Genomic DNA, 20,664 nt, shown 5'->3' with positions numbered 1-20,664 from the left:
TTGAATTTGAATGATGACTGTCCTCTTTTTATATAGAGCATCCTGTTTCATCTAGCCAGGGTTTCCACATCCTCACAAACTTTCTGTAATTGCCCTGCCTAGTGAGTGTCACTCTCTCACTCCAAATCATTGTGTTAATGGTTTTGACCCAGGATTTAACAGTGGGTGGTATCTGGGCCTGCCACCTCAACGCAATTAACTTCCTTGCCTGGAAGAGGCATCTCAGTACCACTTCAAGGGAACTGGCTGGTACTCTGTTTTCCTCTATGCTGCCTAGCAAGCATATCTTAGACTCGGCTTCAAGCTTGGTTTTAAAAGTTTTATTTATTTTATAGATTCATACGATCTTTAAGTTACACCAGGTGTATGTGCAGGTCGAATCTGATGCCTGCACCGGCTGCATCGTATTTCAATGTGTTATCTAAGTGTTTTTTTTAAGTTCTTTAATCCTTGTGTTTCTTTGTGGCTTTGTTTCCAGTTCTGTTTGCTATGTTGTTGCTCAGTGAGCATGGACTGGCCATTGGGGCTACAGGGAGTTTCCCCGTGGGCCGATGGCTCAGTGGGCCGGCTTCAGTGACAGCGGCCTGGGAGTTTCTCACTTCTGCCTAATCTTGTCCCATAAGGGGGGGCACCAAACTGATTCTTTGCCCCGGGTGAAATAATGTCTAGCTTCCCCACTGGTCCTGCCTATAAGAGTACCAGCACCAGCACCAGCCGTTATACTCTAATAAGGAGTGGCTAGTGAAGGGGGAGAGGGTGCTTGGGTGGCCGGGGGGGGGTGCGGGAGTTGTCCGGCCGCTGTGGGAGAGACCTGTCATAGTGGGCCAGTCTGGATGAAGTCCAGGGCCAAATTTTTGTCCCAGTCCAGCCCTGTTGCTCACTCAGTTTATCGTTGCGTATATATCCCATGGTCCTGTGTTCTGTACTGTATGATTACCATATGAATAGGAATTTTTACTTACCTGATAATTCCTTATCTTGGTGTACAGGGCACAGGCCTTTCTTCTCTCTGTCTTGACCACTCCTTATTGCCTGCTAAGTAACTAAAGTCTCTTGGAGTGGGTGGGATATTGTATGTGTATGCTCTAGGTGGCAGGGTGGCACCTGCAAGTTTTCTTGCTAGTGTTCAATTACCTGCTTCTAACCCCATGGTGTGTGGGTAAAAGTCCTGTACTGCAGCTTTTTTCAACCAGGGTGCCTTCCAACTTCTTCAGGGGTGCCTTAGAAAAATGCCTAAAAATTGTGGTGCGATTTTGCTGAACTTTGCGTTGTCTGGCGGCCAAAGTAGTTTAAGTGTACATGAAGCCTTACAGAGACGGAGCCATAGGAACATGGGCAGCACCTGGGTTATAGTAGCTCCTGTACTGTATCTGGCATTGCAAAACCCTATCCATTCCGATCTCCATTCTGAGTTAACGTATTCAAGTAATAAGTAACAAGACTGGTAAGCTGCAATAAATATATATATTTTTTTTCTTGGGTTTAGATACGTTTTTATGCAAGACTATCAACAAAAATGTACACTGTTTATTTAAAAAAAAATGTTACCCACAATGATCAATGAGGCTTTTTCTTTTATTTAGGACAACTAGGTGTCTGAATTTGGTTAAAATAAGTGTAATTACTCTATTGGTGACTTATTATATAATTTCTTATTTGCAGTAGTCATTCAGCTGATGTGCTTCCCACACTGTTGGAAGTACACATAACCAAGAGAATAAAATATGTAAATCTTGATCATAAATAGCTGCCACTGACTGAATTTTTTTTTCACCACAGGATGGAGTTTTTAGGATGAGTCTCTCTCCTGATGGAACACTCTTGGCTGCTATCCATTTCTCTGGTAAACTGTCTATCTGGGAGATGCCATCCTTAAGGCTACAGGGAGAGTGGCCTCAGAGTGAGCAGGTAGGTGCACCTCTTCTAATATACGCAACCTGTTAAAAATAATACATAAGTCCATCCAAACAGCTCAATGGAAAATTGAGTTACAGTTGTATAAACAAAAAACACAAAAGCAAAAACTGACATTCTCCTATGATCCATAGACTAATGTCACACTACATAGCCAAAGAGTGACACCGTCATTGAAAGCCTGCAGTTATGCATTTTTCTGTGTTATCCCCGCACATCCAGTCTGATAATTTCACTATAAGCGAGGACTACCACAATGGGGAGGTCCTCCTTTCTTGTAAGGTGACTGAATTTTGAAAAGGACAATTTTATTTTTAAATGCAGTTTGCAGCAAAGGTTGGAAAGTGATACATGACAGACAAGAGTTTGGGAAACTAGGCTTAGGACAGCATTTTGAGATTCATATATATTTTATCTATTATGCAAACTTAAAAAATATATATACAGTACAGATCAAAAGTTTGGACACACCTTCTCATTCAAAGAGTTTTCTTTATTTTCATGACTATGAAAATTGTAGATTCACACTGAAGGCATCCAAACTATGAATTAACACATGTGGAATTATACATAACAAAAAAGTGTGAAACAACTGAAAATATATTTCATATTCTAGGTTCTTCAAAGTAGCCACCTTTTGCAGCAGACACATCTCTAGAACTGGTAAGAGGAGACTGTGTGAATCAGGGCTTCATGGTAGAATATCTGCTAGGAAACCACTGCTAAAGAAAGGCAACAAGCAGAAGAGACTTGTTTGGGCTAAAGAACACAAAGAATGGACATTAGACCAGTGGAAATCTGTGCTTTGGTCTGATGAGTCCAAACTTGAGATCTTTGGTTCCAACCCCCGTGTCTTTGTGCGAAGCAGAAAAGGTGAACAGATGGACTCTACATGCCTGGTTCCTACCGTGAAGCATGGAGGAGGAGGTGTGATGGTGCGGGGGTGCTTTGCTGGTGACACTGTTGGGGATTTAATCAAAATTGAAGGCATACTGAACCAGCATGGCTACCACAACATCTTGCAGCGGCATGCTATTCCATCCGGTTTGCGTTTTAGTTGGACCATCATTTATTTTTCAACAGGACCATGACCCCAAACACACCTCCAGGCTGTGTAAGGGCTATTTGACCAAGAAGGAGAGTGATGGGGTGCTGCGCCAGGTGACTATTTCTTGAAGCTCATCAAGAGAATGCCAAGAGTGTGCCAAGCTGTAATCAAAGCAAAAGGTGGCTACTTTGAAGAACCTAGAATATGAAATATATTTTCAGTTGTTTCACACTTTTTTGTATGTATAATTCCACATGTGTTAATTCATAGTTTTGATGCCTTCAGTGTGAATCTACAATTTTCATAGTCATGAAAATAAAGAAAACTCTTTGAATGAGAAGGTGTGTCCAAACTTTTGGTCTGTACTGTGTATGTGTATATATATATATATATCCTCCCTCCCCTTCCTTATACTTACCTAAGCCCAATCTTTAATTCAGCAATGTGCACAAGACCAGCTGTTCTGCTAGCTCTCTCCCTCCTCATTGGCTCAGACACAGCAGTTCCACTCCTGTCAATCACAAACCGTGAGGAGGGAACAGGGGGTGGGGCTAAGCCCCCTTCTGTGTGTGTATATATACAGTTGCAATTAAAAGTATGTGAACCCTTTTGAAATGTTATGGATTTCTGCACAAATTGGTTATAAAATGTGATCTGATCTTCATCTAAGTCACAATAGACAATCACAGTCTGCTTAAAGCGGGAGTTCACCCATTTAAAAAAAAAAAAAAAATCTCCCCTTAGCTTCCTGCTCGTTCGGTCTAGGGGAATCGGCTATTTATATTAAAATATGTGCAGTACTTACCCGTTTTCGAGCTGCATCTTCTTCCGTCGCTTCCGGGTATGGGTCTTCGGGAGCGGGCGTTCCTTCTTGATTGACATTCTTCCGAGAGGCTTCCGACGGTCGCATCCATCGCGTCACTCGTAGCCGAAAGAAGCCGAACGTCGGTGCGGCTCTATACTGCGCCTGCGCACCGACGTTCGGCTTCTTTCGGAAAATCGTGACGCGATGGATGCGACCGTCGGAAGCCTCTCGGAAACCTGTCAATCAAGAAGGAACGCCCATTCCCGAAGCCCATACCCGGAAGCGACGGAGAGGATGCGTCTCGTAAACGGGTAAGTACTGCACATATTTTAAAATAAATAGCCGATTCCCCTAGTAATAACGAGCAGGAATCTAAGGGGGAAAAGTGCCCTCTAAGGGTGAACCCCCGCTTTAAACTAATAACACACAAATAATTAAATGTTACCATGTTTTTATTGAACACACCATGTAAACATTCACCGTGCAGATTGAAAAAGTATGTGAACCCTTGGATTTAATAACTGGTTTAACCTCCTTTTGGCAGCAATAACTTCAACCAAACGTTTCCTGTAGTTGCAGATCAGACGTGCACAACAGTTCAGCAATATTCTTGGGATGTCTGGTGTGAATCACTTTCTTGAGGTCATGCCACAGCATCTCAATCCGGTTGAGGTCAGGACTCTGACTGGGCCACTCCAGAAGGCGTATTTTCTTCTGTTTAAGCCATTCTGTTGTTGATTTACTTCTATGCTTTGGATCGTTGTCCTCTTACAACACCCATCTTCTGTTGAGCTTCAGCTGGTGGACAGATGACCCTAAGTTCTTTTGCAAAATGTCTGGATAAACTTGGGAATTTATTTTTCCTTTGATGATAGCAACCCGTCCAGGCCCTGACGCAGCAAAGCAGCCCCAAACCATGATGCCCCCACCACCATACTTCACAGTTGGGATGAGGTTTTGATGTTGATGTGATGTGCCTCTTTTTCTTCACACATAGTGTTGTGTGTTTCTTCCAAACAACTCAACTTTGGTTTCATCTGTCCACAGAATATTTTGCCTGTACTGCTGTGGAACATCCAGGTGCTCTTGTGCAAACTGTAAACGTGCAGCAATGTTTTTTTGGACAGCAGTGGCTTCCTCTGTGGTATGCTCCCATGAAATCCATTATTGTTTAGTGTATTCCGTATCGTAAATTCGCTAACAGGGATGTTAGCATATGCCAGAGACTTTTGTAAGTCTTTAGCCGACACTCTTGGATTCTTCTACACCTCATTGAGCAGTTTGTGCTGTGCTCTTGCAGTAATATTTACAGGACGGCCACTCCTAGGGAGAGTAGCAGCAGTGCTGAACTTTCTCCTTTTATAGACAATTTGTCTTACCGTGGACTGATAAACAGCAAGGCTTTTGGAGATAATTTTATAACCCTTTCCAGCTTTATGCAAGTCAACAATTCTTAATCGTAGGTCTTCTGAGAGCTCTTTTGTGCGAGGCATCATTCACATTAGGCAATGCTTCTTGTGAAAAGCAAACCCAGAACTGGTGTGTGTTTTTTATAGGGCAGGGCAGCTGTAACGAACACCTCCAATATCATCTTATTGATTGGACTTGATTGGACACCTCAATCCAATTAGCGCTTGAAGATGTCATTAGTCTAGGGGTTCACATACTTTTTCCACCTGCACTGTGAATGTTTACATAGTGTGTTCAATAGGGGTGTAACGGATCGTCACCGATCCGTGATCCGAACGGGCCACCCCGTTCGGATCGGCACACCCCGCGATCCGCGGAGCGCTCCGGAGCCTAGGCCTAGGAAAGTCCCCGGCTTCGGCCTAGCTCCGGAGCGGCGGCCAGTCTGCTTGCCAGAGCCCAGCGTGACACGCCTCCCCGCCTCCCCGGGGAGGCGTGTCACGCTGTGCACTGGGCTCTAGCAAGCTGAATGGGAATGTTAACAGTGAAGCACTGGTGTGAGAGGAGGGGGGGGGAAAGGGGGAAAAAATAGCACAATAGCAATTCACAGGGGGGTGGATTAAAGAGGAAGCAGGTGAGGCTGTTTGGGACTTAAAGTACAATCTTGATGTTTTTACAGCAAAAAAAAAATATATATATATATATATATATATATATATATATATATATATATATATATATAATATATATATATATATATATATATATATATATATATATATATATATATATATATATATATATATATTTTTTTTTTTTTTGCTGTAAAAACATCAAGATTGTACTTTAACCACTTGACCACTGGGCACGAAAACCCCCTTAATCACCAGACCAATTTTCAGCTTTCGGTGCTCTCACAATTTGAATGACAATTACTCAGTCATACAACATTGTACCCATCTGAAATTTTTGTCCTTTTTTTCCCACAAATAGAGCTTTCTTTTGGTGGTATTTGATCACCTCTGCGGTTTTTATTTTTTGCGCTATAAAAGAAAAAAGACTGAAAATTCTGTAAAAAAAAAAAAAAAAATCTAGTTTCTGTCATATTAGCAGGTTATTTCTCACACACAGCATATGCATACTACAAATTACACCCCAAAACACATTCTGCTATTCCTCCCGAGTATAGCGATACCACATGTGTGCGACTTTTACACAGCGTGGCCACATAGAGAGGCCCAACATGCAGGGAGCACCATCAGGCGTTCTGGAGCACCCAGGCCAATTCTGACATTTCTCTCCTACATGTAAAAATCATCATTTATTTGCTAAAAAAATTACATAGAAACCCAAAACATTATATATGCTTTTTTTTCAAAGACCCTAGAGAATACAATGGCGGTTGTTGCAACTTTTTATCTTGCACGGTATTTTCGCAGCAATTTTTTGAACGCGTGTTTTTAAAAAAAAAACAGTTTTGTGCTTAAAAAAAAAAAAAAACAGTAAAGTTAGCCCAATGTTTTTGCATAATATGAAAGATGAAGTTACGCCGAGTAAATAGATACCCAACATGTCACCCTTCAAAATTGCACACGCTCGTGAAATTGCGCCAAACGTTGCTACTTAAAAATCCCCATAGGCGACGTATTGCAAGGTATTGGAGTATTGAGGGTATTGCGGAGTATTGGGGGGGGTATTGCAGAGTATGGGGGGGTATTGCAGAGTATGGGGGGGGTATTGCAGAGTATGGGGGGGGTATTGCAGAGTATGGGGGGGGTATTGCAGAGTATGGGGGGGGTATTGCAGAGTATGGGGGGGGGGTATTGCAGAGTATGGGGGGGGGTATTGCAGAGTATGGGGGGGGGTATTGCAGAGTATGGGGGGGGTATTGCAGAGTATGGGGGGGGTATTGCAGAGTATGGGTGGGTATTGCAGAGTATGGGGGGGTGGGTATTGCAGAGTATGGGTGGGTGGGTATTGCAGAGTATGGGGGGGTGGGTATTGCAGAGTAAAATAAAAAAAATGATGAGTGCAATACTCTGCAATACCCCACCCCATACTCTGCAATACCCCACCCCATACTCTGCAATACCCACCCCCCCAGGGTGGGTATTGCAGAGTATGGGGTGGGGTATTGCAGAGTATGGGGTGGGGTATTGCAGAGTATGGGGTGGGGTATTGCAGAGTATTGCACTCATCATTATTTTTATTTTGCAGAGTATTGCGCAGGGATGGCTGGATCTGTGACTGCAATTGTCACAGATCCAGCCCACAGTGCGGCGGCTGCTGCTGCCGCCCGATCCCCCCCCCTCCCTCTCCTCTCACACTGTACCGAACGGTACAGAGAGGAGAGGGAGGAACCGGCGTCATTACATGACGCCGGTTTGTTTACAAGTGATCGCGCCGTCATTGGACGGCGCGATCACGTGGTAAGGAGCCGCTTCCATTGGCTCCTTACCGCGATCCGTGTTGCTGCGGGTCCCGTGGACCCGCCGAGCGCCGGTGATCGCGTGTGCGCGCCCGCTCGGGCGCGCAATTGTGACTCTCTGGGAGGACGTATATTGACGCCCTCCTAGAGTTAGGTAACCGCCTTGTAGCCGTATTTCGGCTATAGGGCGGTTACCAAGTAGTTAAGTCCCAAACAGCCTCACCTGCTTCCTCTTTAATCCACCCCCCTGTGAATTGCTATTGTGCTATTTTTTCGGATCAGCAAAAAAAAAAAAAAAAAAGTTCCTTTTTTTAATTGGTCCAAAAAAAAATATATATTATTTTTTATATATATATATATATATATATATATATATATATATATATATATATATATATATATATATATAGATAGATAGATATATATATATTTTTTTTTTGGACCAATGAAAAAACGGACCCTTTTTTTTTTTTTTTTGCTGATCCGAAAATGATCCGATCCGTGACTCCTGATCCGAGGATCGATCCGATCCGTGAGTTTTTTGATCCGTTGCACCCCTAGTGTTCAATTAAAACATAGAAACATTTAATTCTTTGTGGGTTATTAGTTTAAGCAGACTGTGATTGTCTATTGCTGTGACTTAGATGAAGATCAGATCACATTTTATGACCAATTTGTGCAGAAATCCATATCATTCCAAAAGGGTTCACATACTTTTTATTTCAACTGTATAGAGAGATGTAGGTAGATATATTTATATATCTATCAATCTAGTATCACAAATTTCAGTATGTGACGCTCTATATGACCGCTTCATATTCACATTTTCAGCCAGCAGGGGGAGGTTTGTGATTTCTTGGCTAAAACTGGCCATAGATAGTTACATTTTTAAACAGATGGAGGAATCTTTTAGATTAGCTAAATGCAAAAAAATAAATACAAATCTTTCATCCACACAATTGAGGTGGAGGAATCCCCCTGCAGGGACAATGTATTTTGACAGTGAGACCTGCTGCTGTTGAAGTACACTGATCAGCGACTGAATCCGCTGATCAAGAGAAATTTTGCAACCTGTCCCTTTGACAGAAGCCAATCAAATGATCAACTTCTGTTGAGCAAGGTCAGCCACACAGCAATGTAAAAAGACTTTTCCATTGCTCATGTTAGGCGGTCATTTCTATGTTCTTTGCACTTGCCTTCATGTTCTTTTTGTTAACAATGTCAACATTGACACGTTTCATATTTCATGGACTACAAAGCTCTTAATAGAATAATGAGCCATACCTGCAGAATATCAGTACTACAGCAGATTAGGCTGACCACAGATGGCTTAATTTTCTCCCATTCTGCCTGTGGGATGGACACACGAAATTTGGATTCATGCTAACAGTGTGGAAATTGGAGTTTCACTACTAGCTATTGTATTCAGGCAGCTACTACTCCCCTCTTGCAGAGCCACCCAATGGCGTCATTTTCATCTGATTCAGCAGGAATCCCCCACAATAAAAGCCATCTATAGCCAGCTTTACTTAAAGGAGAAGTATACCCAAAAGTTTTCAAGCTATACTTCTCCTGGGGATCACAAGAGTGCTGTTTATTTTGCACTCCTGTAGACCCGTTTTCAGCCGACAACAGGCTAAAGCCCACTGTCAACTGACATCACTGAGCCGGGCCAGGCTAGGGAAAGATCCCAAATTTCCAGTCTGGATCCACCCAGGTGCCTAAATTGGCAGCTGGCTCAGCCTCTCAGCAAGGGAGACTGACCCAGGAAGCTCCTTCCTTTCTGCACGCCCGATGCTCCAGTGAGACCTGGAGGGGCAGAGCAGACAGCTGGTGACTAACAGGCTCTCTGCTCAGACTGGGAACTATCAGTGGTGTTTGATTGCTCAGTTCTCAGTTTTAGAAGAACCCAGATGCCTGGATCGGCAGCTAGCTCAGCCTCTCAGTAAGGAAGCCTGAGCTTGACGCTCCAGTCCCCTGCATGCCTGACGCTCCAGTGAGCACTAGAGGGCCAGAGCAGAGATCTTGTGACTGATGGTAACTGGCTCTCTGCTCAGTGAAGACTGAAAACTGAGTAATCAGTGGTTTTTGATTGCTCAGTTTTCAGTTTTAGAAGCAGCGGGTGACAGATGCAGCATCCAGCTATGTTTTTTTTTTTTTTTGTAAAGCCATAATTGTCTCTTAACGTGGAGTTCCACCCATAAATATAACATTACATCAGTAGTTTTAAAAAAAATTCATTCGTCTTTAAGAATTTTTTTTTTTTAGATGCCTTCAAAGTGTTGTTGCTAGGCAGAATAGTTAATCTTCCCTCTTCCTGCACCTAGGTGCTTAAGCTTCCTAACCTACACCGCACAGACTCCTGGGAATGTAGTGGGTGTAACTTTCCAGGAGTCTGTGCACTCCCCAGTCTCGAAGGATCATGTGACTTGGACAGTACAGGTGCTGAAACCTGATCTCAAACCTAATACACTGCTTGTACAGCACTAAGCATGTGTAAGAGATCTGCAAGGCTGAAATCCAGGAAGTCATACAGTCTGGCTTCATGATGCCCACACTAAAGATGGCCCCAGTCAATTTCTATTTTATAAAGTGTCTAAATGATGTAACAACCTAACAAAACGGACCTTAGTTTACAGACTAACTTTACTAGAATACATTAAGCTTGTGTATTACAGGGGTATTTATATTTAAAAAGTGAAATTGTGGCCAGAACTCCGCTTTAAGAAAAAATAACTCCCCTGTAACTTTATAGACTTTAACTGATGTGGACCAATCTAGAGTTAAACATTTAACAAAGTTATCATGCAAATCGGCTTGCTGTGAAGTTGAATTTGTATGCAAGTTGGAACCGGTACATTTGGAACTGGTAAGAGCTCCTGCAATGGGGAAATAGGAGTGTTTTGGCAACATCCTAGCAACAAGGCAGGAAGAGATGAATCCATCTCTGGGAGTTTCTCAGCCAGACTTCAGGAAATATGTAAATAGCCTACACCTATAGCAAGGGCATTAATTAATTTTGGTCAAAGTTGCGCAGTTTTTTCTATCTACAGGTGCCCCTTAACTGTACAGGCAGTTTTTTGGTAAAGGTGAACTAAATGTTTAATTTTAAGAGCAGTTTAGATAAAACAAAATGGTCACTCTGTATAATATGTAGGTTGATTTGCAGACATACAGCTCGCCTTACAGGCTCCCACTGATTTTCTGTATTCCGGGCATTTATCCCTGATTTCATAGGTCTCTAAACATGGGCACCTCATTCATGCCCGTCCAGCCGCAGCTTGCCATAGACTTAGACAGGCAGCAGGCAGAGAGGCTGGATCCTGCACCTGTTCCACCGGAGTGTGCTACAATGCCAGGAGGAATGCACTGCAGATAGACAGTCCTGTGTGCAAGGGGCCTAAAATGTCAGAGTAATAACAACCTCACTTGGTTGAGTAAAAAACATCTTATTTTGAAAATTATTGGGTAGATATAGATAATGTTTCCAAATACTGGCAACGTTTAATACATCAGCATCCGTGATTTCAGCAGCGTTTGTTTGGCTGCAGGTTGTAACCCTTTTTCTCTGTTTCATGTACTAAGGGATTACAGGATGCTGAAAGATTTGGATACTTACACCAGCTCCATTTAAAAATAAATGTAATTTTTTTTTTAATAAATACTGTAACTGCATTCATTATTTTTTTTAAATAAATGGTTGGAGTTCAGCCTTGATAGTGCACATTAGTTTGTATTTAGCATTGGCATTGACATAGAACAAGTCCTGAAAACTTGATGTACAGTCACCGCTCATTTCTATAATGTATTTGAAGTCTTAACTTTGGTTGTTGACTTTTGATCTACATTGAAAATCAACTTTTACCAACTCTTGTACCTTGTATTTTTTCATCTGGCTTTTCTGCAGAACATGGCCACTTTGCATGACCTAATTCTTTAAATAACTGTTATTAGCAAAGGGAAATAATTGTGCATGGCCTCTACACAAGATGATTTAAAATGTGTCCTGGCACATAATGCTCACTGTGGGTGTTTAACATAGTAAAACAAGTGCTGGGTAAGAGTGATAATGTGCGGTGTTATCTAATTGAATTGGCATTGAGAGACCTTTTAGCAAGAGGCGAGTGCCATTTAAAGATGTAAACTCCCCGACCACAGTCATGTTACCCATAAATTATCTCTTCAATTAAACGCATGTGAGTAATGATTTACAGACTTCAGTATGTACAGAGATGCATGACATTAGAAATTTAGTAAGAATAAATTCCTCACCTATTTAGCAACAGTATATAAAAAAAAATCTACCAGGCACAATATTGAGGCTAAATAATGGCGCTAAATATGCAATAACATTAACAATATACGTTACCAGGACTTTTTTTCAGGGGGAACTTGGGGGAACTCAGTTCCACCAACTCTGGCTCAGACCTTTTGGTGCCTGTTCACCACAATCACTTGTAAACACACAAGTCAGGTTTCTGTGTTTACACGTGACTGATTTGGAACCCCCTGAACTCTGCACTCTGTATGTAATGCAATTCTGGTATTTAATGCCCCTTTAAGACCCTTCTACTGTTTGTGAAATCTGAACGGTGTCGTGGTTAAGTTCCTGCACCTATTTTCTGAGAAAAAAAGCTCTGTACGTTACACACCCAGTAAATAATAGTGTATGAAAATGCAAAGGATGTAAAAAAGGAAAAAAGTCCATAAAATAGAACATCCAATTCTGGGTAGTTAATCCATTGATAGGTATTCAATTGATTGAATAATCTGACACCACATGATCAAAACCGGGTCTCTACTCCCCAGTTAGATGTAAACTCACCAACACTAGTTGCCTCACATTCTCATGTTCAGCTAGTAAAGCATTTTACTCCTCAGGGTCGTGGATATCCTATCAAGCGTTCGTCGGCAAACAAATACGACAAGGTATCCTTAATATGTAAAGCAGAATGAAAACTCCAAATAGTGCAATAACGTCACAAATTGGAATTAATTAGTAACACAAAGCCTAATAGTAGTGCACTTACAAGAAGGCAGAAAAAACATGCATTGGTACGATAAGCAGATGCCATGGATACCTAGTCGCGGTGGACATAGGCTAAGGGCCCAGGATGAAGTCGCAACGACGAAAAGCATTGGGACTTGGTTGTATGGTAACCAGAAGTGATGCTCTGTGTGTACTGGCTCGTTGGTTGGGTGAGATGCGGTGTTTAGCCTATGTCCGCCACAACTAGATATTGCTGGCATCTGCTTATCATACCAATGCGTATTTTATCTGCCTTCTTGTAAGTGCATTACTATTAGGCTTTGTGTTCTTGATAAATTCCATTTTGTGACATTATTGCACTATTTGGAATTTTCATTTTCCTTTACATATTAAGGATAGCTTGTGGTCTTTGGATGCCTGGAACGTTTGATGGGATATCCATGACCCTGAGGTGTAAAATGTTTTACTAGGCTGTTTGGCAGAGCTATCTAAATCTCAGGACTGGATGGATAGAAATCAAAATTTAGACATACTCAAAAGCTTGCATATCCTGCCAACATTTTTGACATTTTAGCATTAATATTGAAAATATGACTGATCATGCCAAATCTTTCTTGCTCTATGTGACCTTGGCTTGGTATAAAGAGATCCACAAATTTTCCATTTCTTATTAAAGCGGATCTCCACCCTAAAGTGAAGTTGTGCTGATCGGCACCCTCCCCCCCTCCGGTGTCACATTTGACACCTTTCAGGGGGAGCGGGGTGCAGATACCTGTCTAAAGACAGGTATTTGCACCCACTTCCAGCCACACGTCACGGGCAAAAGACGTTTTTTTTTTCTGACATCCCGTCCGTCCCCTGTTGTGTGCTGGGAACACTCGGCTCCCAGCACATCCGCTTTAAGTGATTGAACAGTACTGACTACCATATTCAAGACTTTGGATATCTTTTTATATCCTTTTCCATCTTTGTAAAGTTTCATTTCCTTGTTACGCAGGTCTTTTGACTGTTCTTTTCTACCGCCCCGTGGCTCAGTGTCTAGCCTGCTTAGTGCATCCATGTGGGAGCTAACAAACTCATTGACTATTTATACACAGACACTAATCTTGATTTAAAAAGCCACAAATGTGGGAAATTCACCTTTAATTGTCATTTTAACCTGTGTCTGCCACCTTCTTTGTCTGTACCAAGGCCAAACATTCCAGGATATGTAAACTTTTTATCAGGGCCATTTGGGTGATTTCTGTTATTAGTTTTTTGGATCTTTTTGAAATCATATTTCATAATAAATGGCTTCATGTGATTGCTATCCTTAAATAAAAGAAATTTTTTTGGCATGATCAGTCATATTTTCAATAGTAATGCCAAAGGGCTAGATCCACAAAGAAATTACGCCGGCGTATCTATTGATACGCCGCGTAATTTCAAAATTCCTGCGTCGTATCTTTGTTTTGAATCCTCAAAACAAGATACGACGGCTTCTGGGTTAGATCCGACAGGTGTACGTCTTCGTATGCCTTCGGATCTAAGATGCAATACTTTGGCGTCCGCTGGGTGGCGTTTTCTGTGTCAGGAATGCAAATTAGCGATTTACGACGATCCACGAACGTACGCGCGGCCGTCGCATTTTCTAACGTCGTCTGTAGTCGGCTTTTTCCAGCATATAGTTAAAGCTGGTATTTTGCGGCGTATAGATAGAATTGACATGTTAAGTATGGCCGTCGTTCCCGCGTTGAAATTAAAATTTTATTTTTTTGGCGTAAGTCGTCCGTGAATAGGGATGGACGTAACTCACGTCTAAGTTAAAAAAATGACGTCGTTGCAACATCCTTTCGCTCAAATCACGGCGGGTAATTTCTAGACAGCGCATGCGCATTTCATTTGGCGCGGGGACGCGCTTCATTTAATGAAACCCGCCCCCAACCCGCCCAATTTGAAATCCGCCGCCAGAAATACACTACGCCGCCGTAACTTACGGCGCAAAATTGCTGAGGATTCGAAAATGCGCCAGGTAAGGTACGGCGGCGTAGTGTATCTCCTGATACGCTGCGCCGATCTACATGTATGTGGATCTGGCCCAAAATGTCAACAATTCCTTCTGGGGTATGCAAACTTGTATTTGAAAGGTAAGGCAGGTCCTGTATATGCATCTAACTGTAGATTTTGCCGTTTACCTTGAGTTCTGCTTGGGAAATGTTTTTTATCAAATTTGTTTACTTTGTATTATATAGGAGGGAAGGTACACCAGCCTAGACCTAGTTCACCGTGTAGGTCAGCTTTAACAAGGCAAAGAGCACTTTTTTCATATTGCAGTTGCTATCTTTTGTCCTGTTCTCTTAGTTACAGAAGGAAATATGTGTAAAGAAATGTCATTTTCTTATTTCACGTCTTAAATATTTATTTCTTTTAAGGGACCATTAATCCAACAGCAGGGGATTTTTGTATGGATAGCACCAAATGAATAGACATTCAGTAGAACAATATAATTTAAAAGGTGTCTGTATAATTAGGAGAAAAAAAACAAAAACTGTGTACAGTTTGAAACCTATATAAAAGTCACTTTTCTGGTGACAGCGCTCTCGGAGGATGCTCGGAAAGGCATAACTGACAGGCTTTTTTTTACACAAATAATTGGGAATTCTTTTGACATAGTTAAGTTTTTGTCATGCAAAGCATGGCACAATGCTTTCTTGGCATGTAAAGATGTGAGGTCTGCTTGCACAGATAATTAGTCTGTGGTTCTTAAAGGAACACGCCACTCAAATAAAAAAATGAAGCATTTAAGCTTTCTCATGGAAATATCTTGCTTGCTGATTGGCTTTAACTTTTTTTTTTTTTTGTAGTAGTAGAATAATAGATCCCATTTTCTGAGTACCACTTTCATTATAGGAAGGTAGATGGCACAATACAAAAATTGTGGGGCAAAGGATTATAGTCCCTCCAAAGCAGCATGAAACCTGCTTACATTTGCAGCAACTTGTACCTAAAGTGCACGTTACCCCAAAATTTCATGTCCCTGATAGGTATTTGTGTTAAAAATTATCCAGTTCTCTTTTCATTTCTTCCTTTGTGTGAAATCTCCGGTGATCCTACTAGTCCCCCCGCTTTCCTATTTCAAAGGTACCCACAGTGTAGTCAGCCTTCTGTCTGTACTGGGAGCACAGCCTGCCTGTATTCCAATGGTAAGAATTGCAGTCAGCTAATCACTGAGAGGATCAGTGTTCTGATGTTTCTCTGCCTCTTGCTGACATGTCTCTCTGCCCCCAGCTCGGTCACTTTATTAGGTACACCTTGCTAGTAATGTGTTGGACCCCCTTTTGCCTTCAGAACTGCCTTAAAGTGGATGTAAACCCGATTTTTTTTTATGTCACAATGTACAGTATAAGATTTCCTATCATCTGTGCCCAGTCTTGCCACACAGAGTTAATCCAGCTCTGAGCAGTCCTCTTTTATTGTTCAGTGAAATAAAACAGACTTACAGAGAAAAACCTTAGTCCGTTCCGCCCCCTTGCTGTGAGTGATAGGTTATTTACATATCTCATGCACTAGCCTGGAGACAGGCATTATTTTTTGAATTCCCACCCCCACTCCTTTTCTGAAGTCATGTGGTTACTGTTCTGGATTTTGACTGGATGTTAGTGATTATAGCAGAATTTAGTGTAGGGAATATATAGGAGAAAATAAATGCATGTTGACAAGGGGAGTGTAGAGGAAGGCGGGGAGTCTACTGACATCACGACCCCACACACATAGAGCTCCAGACAACAGATCCACCCACAGAATCTGCAGTTTTTCAGTTCTTATAACAGACAGAGGGGAAACATTTGACAGGTAAGGATACATGCAGGAGGCATGTATATCCTTATAGATCAGCACTATGGCAGTAGTTTAGAAAGGATGAGAGTGGCTTTACATCCACTTTAATTCTTCGTGATATAGATTCAACAAGGTGTTGGAAACATTCCTCAAAGATTTTGGTCCATATTCACTTGATCGCATCACACAGTTGCTGCAGATTTGTCTGCTGCACAACCATGATGTGAATCCCCGGTTTCACCACATCTCAAAGGTGCTGTATTGGATTGATTCGGTGACTGTGAAGGCCATTGGAGTACAGTGACCTCATTGTCATGTTCAAGAAACCAGTGGTGAGATTATTTGAGCTTGGTGACATGATGCATTATCCTGCTGGAAGGATCAGAAGATGGGTACACTGTAGTCATAAAGGGAGGGACATGGTCTACAACAATACTTAAGTAGTCCATGGCGTTTAAACAATGTCCAATTGGTACTAAGGGGCCCAAAGTGTGGCAAGAAAATATCCCCCACACCATTACACCTCCACCATCACCAGCCTGAACCTTTGATACAAGGCAGGATAGATCCATGCTTTCAAGTTGTTAACTCCAAATTCTTTAAAAAAGGGGGGGGGGGGACTAATGCGCATACCAAAGGGAAATAATCTAAAACCTAAAATAAATAGCAGCAGCCACCTAAAAATGTTCGCACATAAATTATAATATTAAAAAGAAGAAGGTGGTGGGGGGTGCTCACTGACTGAATAACTATGGCCCAGATTCAAGAAGCACTTGCGCCCGCGCAACCATAGGTTGCGCGGCGCAAGTGCTTACTTGCTCCGGGGGAACGAGTGCTCCTGATTCAGGAACCTCGTTACACCGACTGCAGCCTAGGATCTGACAGACATAAGCCTCCTTATGCCTTCACATCCCAGGCTGCATTCTTGCGTTGGCCGCTAGGGGGCGCGGCCATTGTGATCGGCGTATAGTATGCAAATTGCATACTACCACCGATTCACAAAAGTTGCGCGGGCCCTGCGCACGCAAGGTACGGAGTTTCCGTACGGCAACTTTAGCGCAAGGTTGCTCCTGCTAATAGCAGGGGCAATCAATGCTAAAGTATAGCTGCGCTTCCCGCTCGTGAAATTTAAATTTCACGTCGTTTACGTAAGTGATTCGTGAATGGCGCTGGACGCCATTCACGTTCACTTAGAAGCAAATGACGTCCTTGCGACGTCATTTGCCGCAATGCACGTCGGGAAAGTTTCCCGACGGAGCATGCGCTGTTCGCTCGGCGCGGGAGCGCGCCTAATTTAAATGATTCCCGCCCCCGGCGGGATCATTTACATTAGGCGCCCTTACGCAGGGCTAATTAGCATTGCGCCCGCGCAATTTACGGAGCTACTGCTCCGTGATTCGCTGGGCAAATCGAAATATTTGCGTGGGCGCAGAGAAAAATCTTTGCTCTTTGCCCACGCAAATATTGCTCCAATCTACCTGAATCTGGGCCTATGTAACTAAATGGGTGAACAGAAGGATAATTGATAAGATAAAAACTGATCAAATAGGCAATCAGTAACCCATAAAAGATAGGTGGATAAAAATCCAGTAAATAAATAGATAAATGTGCAACTGACATCAATCAATGTGCATACAAGTGGAAAAGTCTGATACAAAATAAAGTCTTCAAAAATGTTCATATTTCATACTGATGTGCAATAAACTCCAAAAGTGCAAGCAGGCAATCTTCACAGGATCACAGTGATTAAAAAGTGCAGGTGCTAAAAACAGTTTCCCCCAGCCCCTCACCTTATTAGGCTTAAAATAAAAGCCTTGCTGCAATGTCTCTTTAGGACGGGTTACTGATCTCTTCTCATTACCGTCCCAGCTCCTGATTTCACATGCACAGCAGGCTTACACACACAAGTTCCTGATGAGATCCAATAATCCACAGATCCAAAGCTCCAAACATGGCCAGCCTCCTTACATCAGCTCAAAACAACATATAGGAGAGAAAGGAGCGCGTCATAGTGCAGTAGGTTAAAAAAGGTTGGATTTATTGAACATAAAAATCACACTCACAATAAAACAGAGAATCGTCAGCGTTGTAAGCATATGAACTCCTGGTCTCAGCCGCGGGCAGGAGTGCGTCACCACGGCTTCCAAGTCCTTCACGCGTATCGTGGCAGACTATGTCACTTTCTCAAAAAGTCCTTTTGAGAAAGTGACGTAGTCTGTCACGATATACGTTTTTCGGACCATTCTCTGTAAACCCTAGAGATGGTTGTGTGAAAATCCCAGTAGATCTGCAGTTTTTGAAATACTCAGACCAGCCCATCTGGCACTTTTGTACTCTCTACTTTGTATGAATTCACATTAAAGTCTAAGATCCTCTTCAATGCTTTATTTTCTTATTTGAAGGCTATGGTATTCAGACAGCTGGCATCTGTGGCTATCGGAATACCAGAACAGTGGCTACATCTGATTGGGTGCGGCTGCTATTTGGGTGACTGTTTTTGGTAATGTAAACTTCTGGAGCATTTTTGATATTTTTGTATTTTTTTTTTAGATAATTCCATTTAGTTAGTAGTAGTGCTCTCAGGTGAATTCTCATTTAAAATGGAGGTAGTCCTGTTCATGTCTCAGCTGCACTACAGCCTTATACATGCTATTGGCTTGAATGAAAAAACCAACAGCTGAGGAGGAGACGCTGTACTGACAATCCGATGTTAGTACATCGATCTTTCGTGTGCAATTGTGTTGACAGGGGGATGGCCCCCAGTCAGAACAATCCCGTCAGCGCGGCCGTCTTCTGTCAAACTGGCTGCCATACACACGGGCTAAATGTCGGCTGGTTCAATAGAAATATTCAGCCCGTGTGTACTAGGCTTATGGATAGAGTCCTATCAATTGCATCCTGGATTCTGTTAAAGGGGAACCCTGCATTAGAGATATCTTGGTGTTATCCACATGAGTTAAAGCGCTTCGCTATACTGTGAAAATATATTATTCTGCCAACACATATAACTCTATAATTGAAGGAGAACATTTGGCAGCTTTGGTCAGTTACTGAAGTGAGGCAGTGTATAAAATCACACAGTCTATCAGGCTGAATAAATAAATGTAGATATAGAACACCAGTGGGCACTTTTAGGAGCCAAGACACGTAGTCTTCCATTGACAACAGTAGTAACTTAAAATGTTTGGTACATTGGTTTCATGACACTTTTGAATTGTTTCAAATTTTTTGGTCATATGGTCACAAAACAATCGTCCCTTTTTTTTTGTCTGTCCTTTGATTAAGTTAAAGCGGAGCTCCGGGGGGCGTGACCGGATGTGGAAGGTGTGAGAGCGTGAGGAGCGAGATGCCTGGGTGATCTCGAGCTGCCTCGCTCCAACCCCCCCCCTCCCCCCTGCGGGGGAATCCTCTCCTCAAACGCCGAACAGGATGGCATAGTGAGCGGCTTACCTTACTGCTCCTCCACCGCAGCTCTCTCACCGCAGCGGCAGCTGACATCGTGGAGCCGTCTGGGCTCTCCCCCCGCGCTGGAAGGGATTGGCTTGTGTCTCTGCAGGGTGATCAGGTGACCCCCAGCTGTTCTGCTCCAGCCTCCTCCCCCTCTGCACAGGGACAGAGATTTTTTTTTCTCCCATACGGACTGAAGCGCGCTCGTTCGCTGCACGGCTCAGCATTGATATCTCTGGAGGGGTGAGTGAGTGAGGGAGTGAAGCGCTGGTGAGCGGATGCATAGGTCTCCTCTCTGTGCCTTTGCCCTCCATGGAAGGTCTGCTGCGCTGGTCGGGCGCTCTTGGGTCCCCCTGATAGAGTAAAGGGGGGAAAAAAAAAAAAAACAGCTGTTGCTATTTTATGTTATATAGTCATTATATAGCTGTTATACTTAAAGGACCGGACGCTCTGCATGTCTGCATGTCTGCTAGCCATAGTTTATAAAGGCAGTCAAAGGTCAGACATTTATATTGCTCCGCTCTGTCCCTATGAGTGAGATATTTAGACTTGGAGAGTATATGAGGAGTTGGGTCAGTGAAACACAGTGAAATATAGCAGTAAAAGTAGGGTGTACACAGATCCGGAGTGGATTACTGCACAGCTGAGCCTCTGCGACCAACAAAACTTTCCATGATCTAAAGACCCCCACTTTTCTCTGGATAGGTCACGTGAGTAACGGACTGTAAATGAAGGTTAATTGGAATTGGAAAATCAATGGAATGGAATGTTGAAGTGCTAGTGTCATTGCTGAACTGGTGTTCTTTATA

The 20,664-nt window shown here is 42.6% G+C and overlaps 1 protein-coding gene across 1 annotated transcript in view; it reads left to right on the top strand.

The window, feature by feature from the left end:
- The window catches only part of NBAS (NBAS subunit of NRZ tethering complex), a 975,710-nt gene that overhangs the window by 110,744 nt on the left and 844,302 nt on the right, over window positions 1–20,664 (top strand). Inside the window, exon 12 of the mRNA XM_040348578.1 lies at window positions 1,780–1,908. Within this exon, the coding sequence (XP_040204512.1) occupies window positions 1,780–1,908 (129 nt within the window). The remainder of the gene's footprint in view (window positions 1–1,779; window positions 1,909–20,664) is intronic.

This window comes from Rana temporaria, chromosome 4 (genome assembly GCF_905171775.1).
Source record: "Rana temporaria chromosome 4, aRanTem1.1, whole genome shotgun sequence".
Taxonomy (NCBI): domain Eukaryota; kingdom Metazoa; phylum Chordata; class Amphibia; order Anura; family Ranidae; genus Rana; species Rana temporaria.
This window is presented reverse-complemented; position numbering and strand designations above follow the sequence as displayed.